Consider the following 12439-nt stretch of genomic DNA (forward strand, 5'->3'; position numbering starts at 1 on the left):
ATGATCTATGTTTAAGAAAAACAGCCTTGCCAAATATGGTAATGAAAATTATAAAAGTTTCTTGAGGGAAAGATAGATGGCTTTTCCCACATAATAAACATTTAGCAAGGAGTTGTGATTTCAGCAGCAGGGGATTCCCAATATGGCAAATTCTTTCAACTCTCAAATCTCAACCCTTTTGTGACTACCTAGAAGTAGCCTGCAGTGCATGTAAGTTAGATTCACACTGCTGGTGGCAGAAACTGAGTTTGAACCTGTCTGCCTGACTCCAAACACTCCACTCTATCCACTCTGCCAGGCTGTTTTGTTTTTACAACGAATATTGTTTATTTCACAATAAACATTTCTACAAAATAAAGATTTGTCCTTCAAAAGATAAAACTGCTGTCACAGGTTTTTAGTTCGATCTGTGATTTGTTCTCCAGTAGAGGTGATATATTTAAGTGGGTCGCTAGGGAGGGTTTGTAATTAGTAGCATCTCCTTGTCTTTAAGGAAGACCCAAGAAAAATATAATTTGAGTGTGGTGTATGGGTAACTCATTCTCACTTCACTCATTCTTCATTTTTTTTTTAAATTCCCTTTTCATTTTTTCTTTTTCTCTAGGAAAGAAGGATAGGCGAAATGGGTCGTTTACCTCTGAAAGTCGTACTCTGTGACTCAGTTCGGACGTAAGTTAAATACTGAAATGTTGTAATTGTTATTACTAATAGTTGCCAGCGTTCTGGGCTCGTGAGAAAGAGCTGGCCAATCTCGGACCTAAATAACTTTCTCCAGGGTCCCCGTGGGGATTTGGGAGGAAGAAAAGGCGTCTGGAAGCCGGAGCAGGGGGAAGAGCTGTGGCCAGAGGGGTGCCCGCGTCGCTGGCGCATCCCCAGCCAGCCCCCTCGCACACTATCGCAGGGAGCTGGGGCGGGGGGCCGGGACAGAGCCGATGCGCAGCTCCCCGCCCCTGCCTCGCCTCCCCTCGTCTCGTCTCGCTGCCCGGACCCGCCCACGTGGGGCCGCAGCCCATCGAATGGCTCTGTGCAACGTGTTGGCGGCGGCTGCGCGGGCTCTTCCGGCCTCCGCAGTTTCCTGCAAAGCAGAACCCCTCACCCCCTGCCCGGCCCCTTGTCTCCTCCAGCCTGCGACCCCAGCAGCTGCCCCCGGCCCAGCCCAACGCGGCCCCGGCTGAGCGCAAGGTTAGCGGCAGCCGCGAGCATCATGAGAGCGCTGCCTTCCCTGGTGCTGCTCTTACTCCTGCTGGCTCCCGGAGCCTGGGCTAGCGTATTCTACCCCTCGCCCAAGCAGCAGCCGCAGCCGCAGCCGCCTGTGCCGCTGGAGGTAAGCCCCGGGTCGGGGCCGGGGAATGTCACCCAGCTGGAAGGAGAGGCGGCGGTGGGCGGCAGCGCCAACCGGAGTGAAACCTTGGTGACCCGCATCTCCAGCCTGCTCCGGGACCTGCCCACCCTTAAGGCGGCCGTGATCGTGGCGTGCGCCTTCACCTCCTTCCTCATCGCCTGCCTGCTGCTTCGGGTGTTCAGGTAGCTTATCCTCAGTCCGTACCCGGACTGGCCCTCTCCTTCTCCCTTCCGTTCTCCTCCGTCCCCCCGTCTCTTCTCATGCCAAGTGAGAAGGTGTGTTCTAGGAGAGGGCCTTGGAGAGCACCAGCAGGGTCTTGAATCTAGAATCGACCACCAGGTCGATCCTGGAGATGTTCTAGGGCTACCACAGCTGGGCAACAGCTGTCATAATCGACTTGAGACGCATCAGGTCGTATGCTTGGTTTTCTAAGGAAATCTCGACTCTTTGCTGTAGGGTAACTGTAGCAAATTGGGATCCCCATTCCCCGGGGTTGATGTTATATTGCAGTTTTGTCTCCATTTTTATACATTTTGGCAGAAACTTTCATGGACCCTTTCAGCCCTTTGGGCCTGCTTCATTTTTGTCATGTATGAAGTGAGGGGGTTCTCCAGGGTTCCTTCGGGCTCAGGAATGCAGCGATTTTTGTGACCCCTTTGCTTTCTGCTCCCACCGAATCTCCATTTTGGTGTTTCAATTGATGCTCTTCCTCAGCCAAAAAAGTCTCTGCCTTTCAGATTTTTTCCTTTTAGTTTTCATTGTCCCTGTCTTTGGTCTCTGATGCCTTTTCTTCCAGTCTGCTTTTTAGCTCCCCCTCCCTCCCCCCAAGCGTTTGTGAATTGGAGTACACAGGTGCTGCTTCAGGCTGGGTGTTACTAGGGTTAGAGCACCACGAAAGGAAGTCTTGAGATTTATATGCTCTAGTTGTGTCTTTAACATTGTTCTTTGTGTGGTCGGGCAGCTCATTTTCTCAGTGTAAATAATCCCATTTTCTTTCCCGTCTCCTCCCCCTTCCCCCTCTGCAGATTTAAGAAGCCATAGAAAGAGCACCGGCCTTGTAGTTAGAATGATCATAATAGCACTTATATGCCATTATCTCATTTGATCCTTACAACAGCCTTTGGAAGTAGGTGCTATTATTACCCCCATTTAGGGTTAAAAGGGAGGCAGACCAAGGTTGAGTCACTTGCCTAGGGTGACACAGCTGGGGCGAAGCCGAATTTGAACTCACCTCCAGGATCAGGGCTCTAAGACATCTATTCCAGATTCAAGATTTGTTACTTACTAGCTTTGTGTAACACTTGGAACTTTTCTGAGCTTAATGCCTTATCCATAAAATGAAGATGACAGGACTTGTGCTACTTTATATTACAGGGGTGGTTTTTTTTTGTCTGCCTATGATTTCATCTGTGTACAGGACTCATCTTCACCTATGAAGATTAGCAATACATTTGTAAAATGAGTTGCCTAGGAGATTGTGAGTTGCCCAAGGTCACACAGCTAATTTGTGTCAGAGAAAAAAAATTAATCTTAATCTTCTTGTTTACAAGGCCTGGTTCTCTACTACACCATGATGGCCTCTCATGTTGGACCAGAGATTTAGAAAGTGAAGGGTCATCTAATCAAAGCTCCTTATTTTACAGTTGAGGAAACTGAGGCCCAGGGAGGTTAATTACTTGCCCAGGATCAAGCTAGTAAGCAACAGAGCTAGAATTTGAACCCAGGTTCTTTGACTCCAAATTCAACACTCTTTCCAATGGATCATGCTCCCATGGTTGTTGCAGAAAGAAAGATAATGTCTGTAAAAGTGCTTTGTGACCATAAAGTGCTATATAAACATAAGCTATTAATTTTTTTGTGATAACAGAGTAGATTAACTGGGATACAAATAATGAGACTCAAGTAAAAGTGGAGTAAATGAACAAAGTTGCACGCTAAGGAACTTTTAAATGGAAAGTTTATAGATTCTAGGGTCAGAGTAATGTGTTGATTATATTTCAGGCTGCATGTGTGGTGGTGTTGATGGGGACAGGGGTGGTTTTGTGTATGAGAGCTTATGGAGGAATTAATGTTCACCATGGGAATGGTGTATCTGTGTGTGGCCACACAATAATTCGCTGAAGTAGCATTTTGTATAATGGCTGCAAGATGTTGATTTTGCATGAAGTGTAACAAATGTGTCTTGTTGCTCAGCCTGTAACCTGTAGGGGGTCAGGGTTTCATGGGTCATGCACCTCCATCCCTGGGCTAGAAAAACAAATGCTTTTGATGTCTGTTGTATTCATAGGAGCATGTATGAAACCAGCAGTTCACTAACTGTATGAGCACCATCAACAAATGGGAAGAAACTTAGGTAGGAACTTTGGGGGTCTTGATGAAAAAATTTGTGATTTTTTTGCTACAGGACTTTGGGTAAAGGGTTTATTCCTTTATAGAGAAAGGAAAATAAACAATGCACTGTGTCCCAGAAGTAAAGGGGCCATGAAAAACAAGAGATGGGAAACCATAAATACCAGAATTCTGCTGGCTTTCCAATTGGAGAACTTTAGTGGCTAGAGAAGCAGTCGCTTGGAGATGTCAGTTGGGCCAAAACATGAAACCAAACCCATAAGGCTAAAAAAAAAATTTAAAGAAAAGATTTTAACTCTTTAAACAGCACACCCCTTGTTATTGCCCCAAGAATGGAAATAGAATATAAAGCAGCATGGCTCCAGATGTGAAGGGACTGCCCTGCATATTTGAGTCATGCAGCTTATTCTGCAGGCTAGGAAGGGGGTGGATTCTTGTTTACTTGGGAGTGGAATGATAAAAAGAGATTAGTTTTGCTGAGAAACAGCTGTCATGGCAAACTGATTAGTGTTCTATCCTCCTCTAGACCATTTTTTATTTGAATAAGCTTCTGATCCTATACCTGTGGGCAAGAAGAATCTAATTAGCTACTACCTATGTTGGCAAAAAGGAGACTAACCATAGATTCAGTGAATCTAATACTTATAAAAGTGCTACTTTTGGGAAAATTGCTTTTCAGTTTTCTTTGACTTGTATTCCCTAAGGATAGCTTGCATGGCTAATTGTTATAAAGATGCATTAGAACTAATAGCATAAGTAAATGTGCCAGTTTTCTTTGGGGGGGGCAAATTTGGAGATGGGGGAGGAGGTGGAAAATCCTTCACTTTGTGTGACCTAAGTGCCTACTTTCTAGGTGCTTTCACTCTATTCCCTTTATAGAAGCAGATATTTCAGTCAAGCTTAATTGTTCATTTTCCTGGTTCTTCGCTTTCCTTTTGCTGTGTTTTTGTGGTTCTTGTTGAAACCCCCTACCAGGACTTTAATGACCTAAGTTCCCCCTCCTTCATGAAACCTTCCATGATCCCTTGTGCTCTTCCACCTTAGGGTTGCTCTTCCTCTGAACTCACAGCACTTTATCCATTACCCTTATGGTTATCATATATTCGAGTAATATAGCTATTTGTCTGCTGGTTTCCCTACTAAATTGTAAGCTATGTGAAGACGTATTTATTTTTATTCCCCACATCTATAAGCACAGTGCCTTGTACAGACTGGATATTGAATGAATGTTGAAAAACAGAGATGATGTGGGGAAAAATAGAGATAGTGTTTAGAAAGTAGCAGGTACCTCCAGCTGAGAAAGGAAAAAGTAGGGATCAAAAGAATAGGCTAGTTGAAGGCCACCAGTGCCTTTGTTTTTTATCTTCTCAAGGTCAAAAGAGTAGCTCATGAGCTGGCCCCCCGAAAGTCACTTTTCCTCCAACTTTCCCCCTACTCATTCTTTGTTTTTGTTTCAAGGTCATAGATCAGAATAAGAGTTGGAAGGTATTTTAGAACTGCATCATCCCTTGCTTTTCTAGACCCATGTTTTCTCAATATAAATTTACCAGTTCTCCCATTTTTCTCTGAGGCACATAAGGTCTGATTTGACCAAAGGTTCTATAAATGAGAAGAGTATCGTTAATCTCTGATTTACAAATGCCCAGGTTACAAATTACAAATCTATAGCAATGACTACTTCTCTCCTGCCCTTCATGGGTTTTCTCATTACCAGATAAACTCTGAATCCAGAAGTGAACTCAGAAAAGGAGCTAGGAAAAGCTGGGAAAAGCAGGATAGCTAAGGGAAACTGACTTAGTAGCAAACTCCTAGGCAAAGTGGCCTGCCTGGAAGGTGATGTTTCCCTTCTGGACAATTGATCTAGAGTTTTAAGGAACCCTAGAGGCCAATCCCTCTCATTTTACAGATGAAAAGACTGAGACCCAGGGAATGAAAGTGAAAACAAAAATATAAATATAATACTAAATGTCAATATGACCAGTAGGACTTATTTCACAACTGTTAACATTGAAGTAAACGGGTTTTGAGGCATAAAATGTCATCACTGTACTCTTCAGAATTATTTGTCCATTTGCTCCCATTTACTTTCTGATTAAATAGCTACATTTAATGTGTACTCATGTTCTTAAACCACTCATCTAGAAATCACTATAAACTCCTGTCTGAAAGGAGAGTTTTCTTTGGTACTTGGGGTTGGGGTGGGGCTGGGCAATATAGGTCAGCTAACATTTCCCAGTTTGGATCAGTGGCAAAACTTCAAGTCAGGATTCTTTCCTTGTGGAGGGAGACTTCTGAGACCCTGAAAGATCTGTTCAGACTGTGTGCTAGGCAGAAACTAAACAGTAAACAAAACAAAACTCCCCCTCCCCCCTTTGCTCCTTATCATCCTATCTCAAATCGACTAGTTGTTGCTTATAATTGTCATTTCAATTACATGAAATAAAAATCCCCCCCTGTATCTTTGGCAATGAAAAGGGAGCCCCATTGACTATTTTTATGGCTTAAAAGAGAACATCAACATTGCTTTGATTTGTTTATCATGATGAAAATACTGTAGAACTGAAACTTTTGTTGAGTGTTTTATGTTTTATAATGTAATAAGATGGCAAATTGTCATACTGGATAGAGTGCTGGACTTGGAATTGATGAGATCCGAGTTCAAATATTGCCTCAGACACTTATTAACTATGAGAACCTGGGCAAATCATTTATTCTTTCTCACCTTCAATTTTCTTATCTGCAAGGTAGGGATAATAATAGTATCTACTTCCCAGGTTGGTTGTGGGGGATCAGCAAAGATAATATAGTTAAAGTACTTTTCAAAGCTTAAAGTGCTTTATAAATGCTAGCTACTATTATTAATTCTTAATGAATAAAGGTATTAAATAAACTGCATACAAATCAAGGTGAGAGTGCATTTTTTTTTGTTAGAAGTCATAAGATTTAGAAATTGTTTTCCCTTGCTTCTCATTCTGTACCTTCTGCCTCATTTTATAGTATTTCACTTGACAGATTCAACTCAACTTTAAAATACTAAACTCTTTTCTAATGCATTCAAATTATGACTCGATTTGCCAAAATTCAATTTGTATTCTACTTTTAAGACACAAAACTGCCTTTCAAATTGAGGTATTCCTGTACCCAAAATAATTTGGAGCAAAACATCTGCCTCCCTAGACTAGAGGCTCTTGAGTCCCAAGGGTCTAGATTTTTTTCTTCCTTTTGAGACCTCACTGTACTTCAATCTGCTTAGATATTGGATTTCTTCATTATGTCAGTAACATGAATTGAGTTTCATTGCACCATAGTTAGACTTTTTATGCTAAGCTGCAGGTCTGCATGAAATGTCACTTAGGTATCTTTTCCCAGTGGAAAAGAGAAAATCGTCCCTTAGTTTGTTTCTGAGGTTTTTGTTTTAATATGTTTTTTCCTTTATAACGTCATACCACGTAATACTTTTTAGTTCTAAGATCCCTGTAAGTACTTACTCATCTTATAGACACAGCATGAAGTGTTATCTGTGTGTGTGTTTGTGTATGTAATGTTATAAAAAGAAAGATGAAGGAGCCGATAATGTTTCACAGAGTCTCCCCCAGAAATGACAGAACAGATGGAAATAGGGGTGGACAGGTAGCACAGCGAGTAAGAGCACCGGCCCCAGAGTTGGGATGACCTGGGATGGAATCCAGGCTTAGACACTTAGCACCCACCCAGAAACACCTGGCTTTGTAACCTTGAGCAAGTTACTTAACCCCAATTGCTTAGGGGTGGCCAGGTGGCTCAGTGAGTAAGAGCACCGGCCCCAGAGTCAGGATGACCTGGGATCGAATCTGGGCTCCAGATACTTAGCAGCACAGCCAGAAATAACTGGCTGTATAACCTTGAGCAAGTTACTTAACCCCAATAGCTTGAAAAAAAAGAACAGATAGAAATAAATCCAGATTTTAGTTTCACACTCTGTGATCCAGTAACATTGGCCTCCTTGCTTGTTCTTCTACAATAGTGCTTCTTAAACTTTTTCTACTCATGATCCCTTTTCACCTGAGAAATTTTTACCTTACCCTGGGTATATAGGTATGTAAAATAGGTACACAAATCAAACTTTTATTGACAATAAACCATAATTAAATTTACTTTAAAATAATTATTTGGTATACATATGATTTCGCCATTTATTAAAGATGAAAAGCACATTTGCATGCTGATGAGATGGATGTGCTTTTTTATTTTTACATAAGGAATTAAATCTTGGCAGAATATTTGATACTATAGGACATAGAGCACCTTCAACATTTTTCAGAGTTACTCAGTATTTTGATTTTATAATTCTCAGTGTGAGAATGTTGCTTCACATAAATATATAATACAAAATGGCAGAAGTATATTTAGGGCCATTTCAGAAATTGTGGGAAATTCTGCCCTAATCCCAAGCCAACATTCACTTGATGATTTTGTATGTACAGTAAAAACACTGCAATTCCTAACATAATGATAGTCTTGAATTCGAGCCACGGTATGTCTGGCAGTGTTTGCTGGTGTTGTGTGACATGGAGGCATACATGGTACAAAGTGTGCATGTTGTGTGTTTAGAACCAAGGCTGCAGTGAAGTTGCACAGTGGAACACAGGCACTGCCAGAAACACCTCAGATTTATTACTCATTTGATTTTGAATTAGTTTTTAGTGGTTTCGTGTTCAGAAACCTTTTACTGTGACCCCCTCCACATTCAGTTATGGGACCACGGCCCACTTTAAGAAGCACTGCTCTACAAGACATCCCGTCTCCTGATTCTAGGTATTTTCATCGATTGTCCCTCCTGCCTGGAATCCTCCCCGTCCTCATCTCCTCCACCTTGCTTCCCTGGCTTCCTTCAAATTACAGCTAAAATCCTGCCTTCTACAGGAAACTTTTCCTGATCTCCCCTAATTCTAGTGCCTTTTCTCTGTTAATTATATCCAATTTATCCTGCATATAGACTGTTTGTTCAGAGTTATATGCATGTTATCTCCCCCATTAAACTCCTTGAGAGAAGGATTTTCTTTTGCCTTTCTTTGTATATCTGATGCTTAGCACAGTGCCTGGTACACACTAGGCAGTTAATAGATGTTTATTGACTCAAAATGAAGGCTTAATGAAGAAGAGGATGGAAAGGCATTACAGGTAAGGATAATGGTGTGAGCAAAGGTTCAGATGTAGAAAGTGTAAGACATTTTCAGGAGACGATGTGGAGACCATTTTGACTGGAATGGCAAGTTGGAAAAGATGGAGATAATGCTGATAGAGAGGTGTAATAGATTTTAGATTGGATTGTCGAGGGCCTTGAATTTGGACTTCATTCTACAGGTGATGGGGAACCACTGAAAATTTTGAGCAGAGGAATAAGTAAAATTATCAAAGGAATGTGTTAGCATAATTAATCTAGTGACAGTATATAGTATGACGTAGACATTGGAGGCGGTTAAGGAGCCTTCCAAAATGGACAGAATTTGTTGAATGACTAGATGAACGTTGCAAGGGAAAGGGAGAGTTAAAAGGTGATTTTGAGGTATCAGGATAACTCCCTTTAAAGAAAGAAACAAGTCAAGAGGGAGAGTTAGTTTGGGAACTTAGACAATGAGTTAAATTTTTAGGTTTGATTTTGAGGTCATTGGAAATGTAGAACAGATGTGAGACTGGAGCCAGAAGACAGATCAAGGATGGAGATGGATAATTTCACAGAAATAAATTTATAGCAGGAATCAACCTTTGAGTTAATATAGTACAACCCCTTTATTTTACAGTTGAGGAAACAGGCCCAAAGTGGTTAAGTGACTCCAGAGGTCACACAAGTAGTATCAGAGCCAGGATTTGAACACAGTTTCTGACTTCAAATCCAGTGCTCTTCCCACAGCATGGCAGTATCTGCATGGAGGTGATGGTTGAAGAATGGAAAAGGATAAAATCTTCAAGTGTGAGAAGAGAGGATGGTCAAGAGCAGAATTTTTCAAGGCTCTTCACAGAATTGTGATGGAGTGGGCAAAGCAGGTTCATGGTAGAGATGTTTCTACAGTAGATTCTATTTTGCTGTAATTTCTTATAAAGGGTTCGGTGCTCATGAGAAGGTAGTATGTTGGTCACAATTGATAGAGAACTGGCCTTGGAATCAGGAAGATTTATATTCTTCAATCCTACTGCTAAAACATGTGTTCTGTGTGACTCTGGATGGGTTACTCAATCTCTCAGTGCCCCCAGAGAGCTCTTTAAGACTAAATTACAGAGCTGGTACCTTTGGTATAGGAAGCTTCCTCTTTGGGATTGCCCTATACTTATACAATCACAAAAATGAAGCATCCAACATGGCTTAGAGTAAGACAATTAAACTATGAAGTTGATAGGTTACAATTTTGATAGGGATAGGGGTGGCTGTGACAAAGCCAACTCCTAATAGTTTTACTTTTTAAAAAATTTCTCTTGAGAATGGCTTTCTCTTTATCTGTTAGCATCTGCAAACCTTATGTGCTTGACTAATTAAAAAAAAAGTACTCAGCCCTTTATAAACATAAGTGCAAACCTGGAGAAACTTGTCTAGCAGAAATTGTTGTTACTCTTTTCCCTATGACTCCTATAACAGATTAAACATAGAGGGTCACAAAGACCTGGTGTGATTATGAGAGAAGTTTGGAAAGATTTCATGAGAGCACTGAGAAGTTACTTCCTGGAAGATTAATGTGTGTGTTTGCCTTCCAAAGGTTAAAGGAAGGAGAGGAATGGGACACACACACACAAACACACACATTCTCTCTCTCTGTCTCTGTCTCTCTCAGAAGGGGGAAAACTACAGTGCTGCAAAGAAAACCTGATATTTTAATTCTTCCCCCCTCCAAATGTTTTAACTGATTTTTTTTACCACTACTAAGACTGTGACCAGTTGGGGGAACACTTTTCTCTCTCAATCTCCCCATCTCTCCTTTGCCTCCTACTTCTCAAACCTACTCTGTTTCCTAGCATATTACCACTTCCCCATTGCAGTACCTGGAGCCTATAACAGGGTGCTCTGATGTGTCAAAAAAGGTTAAGTGCTAAAGGATGTGACTTGAGGGTAGTAATTTTGATGCATACATTTGGAAGCAATGCAGTTTTTGTGATCTAAGGAGATTTTGAAGTATAAAGATTTTCTTGATATCTTTTTTGAAGGAATTCTTCAACATCAGTGTCATGTAACACCATTTTGTGTGTGTGGATAGGAGAGGGAGGCTGGGCCTTCAATTTCATTGGTGTATGGAATTCTAGGTGAGAACTCCCTCTACCACTGTAGAAGAGCAGAGTTGTTTGGGGCTCCTGAGGGATTAATTGAATTGCTCAGGTCACAGGATCCATAAATGTTGGGGTGGGACTTGAACTTAGGTCCCTTTGACTCATAGCATTGCATAATTAACATTTATGTAGTGCTTTAAAGTTTGCAAAGTGGCTTACATATATTATTTCATTTGAGCCTCACAAAATCCCTTGATGTGAAGAACTATAGGTGTTATTACCCCCTTTTACAGATGAGAAAGCCAGATGCTCTGAGAGGTTAAGGGACTTGCTCAGGGTCATATAAAGAAGCGTTGGGTGAGATTTTAACCTTGGCCTTTTTGACAGCCAAGTCCATTTGAGTAATCCATCATATTCACTAATTCCCCAGAGAATTTATGTGCCTACACATTGCCCCAACGAAGACAGGTTTCCTCCTTAAAATATGAAAATGTGGATGGGTCTGTAGAATTCTGGAGAACCTTCTTGCTTCTCTCTTGTTTGACTTACTAGGGAGTATTTATGGCTTACTTTTTCCTTGTCTTTCTTCCCCAGTCCCCAAGATTGGAAGATCTATGGTCCTATACCAAAGTTGAGAATGTAAATGAGTTTAATGGTGGAGAAATGTAAGCTCTCATAGTAATACCTTTGTGGTTGAATGGAATCTACTTAAGTCACTGTATAGAACTTGCTGGCTAGCAATTCAGCCCACCTGTCATTGTAGTCCTAAAAATTCAGGTTCCAACTTTTGTGTGTATATTCAGATCTTTGTGTAGTGTTTTCATCAGAGCAATACTCACAGCTGCCCTGGAGACTCTGATTACAGTAGCAAATTATCCTTGAGCAGTGTAATCTTGGGACACTTCCACCCAGCTCCCCTCCTTATCAAGTGTGTAGGAAATGTGAGTGTTGGGCTTGACAAAGCAGTGGGCTGTGGCATTCCAGTTACACACATACTCAGGCATTGCTCCTCTTCATTGTCACAGGCAGGGAGTTGAAAAGCCCCAGCAAAGTGACCTGTTCTCAGCTCTTGAAAAAAAATCTGGCTTTAATCAGGTTGAGGTGAAATGGTAGAGCCTAGATAAAGAAGAAAATGATTTTTGAAATAGTCACGATTTTTTACAGCCATCGGCAGTTTGTTATTGATTGTCAGCAGCACCGAGTGACTAGCCAAGTGAATGTTGTTATAGTTTTAGATAGCTTCCTCTTCTAGTTTACTCTCCTCTCATTTCGAAAAGCTTTACTTACCTTTGCACAGTCATATTATCAGTAGGTGGAAGTATTTGACCTGACTGTTAGTCACTGCCTGGGGATGGATAGTCTTTGAGTCTAAGGCCTATAGTACTTACTAATTTTCTCTTTCCTGTTTTGGGGCAGTCTAGTATTTTAAATTCTATTATAAACTGTGTTATCCTGAATAAAAAATTAGGTATTAATTACAATGAATATTTATGCTTTGCATTTTTATAATTATTT

At 41.2% G+C, this 12439-nt stretch overlaps 1 protein-coding gene across 2 annotated transcripts in view; it reads left to right on the forward strand.

The window, feature by feature from the left end:
• The first annotated feature begins 986 nt into the window (after positions 1–986).
• Positions 987–12439, forward strand: part of FAM174B (family with sequence similarity 174 member B) — a 36713-nt gene continuing 25260 nt past the window's right edge. The window contains exon 1 of one of the 2 annotated variants that reach the window (XM_069098523.1): positions 987–1524. In XM_069098523.1, coding sequence (XP_068954624.1) covers positions 1205–1524 — 320 coding nt within the window. In that variant the 5' untranslated portion in view covers positions 987–1204. The remainder of the gene's footprint in view (positions 1525–12439) is intronic. The other variant, XM_069098522.1, reaches the window with a different exon arrangement.

This window comes from Petaurus breviceps, unplaced genomic scaffold, assembly GCF_028583685.1.
Source record: "Petaurus breviceps papuanus isolate PSGF00001 unplaced genomic scaffold, PetGlider_PUasm1.0 37, whole genome shotgun sequence".
Classification (NCBI taxonomy): domain Eukaryota; kingdom Metazoa; phylum Chordata; class Mammalia; order Diprotodontia; family Petauridae; genus Petaurus; species Petaurus breviceps.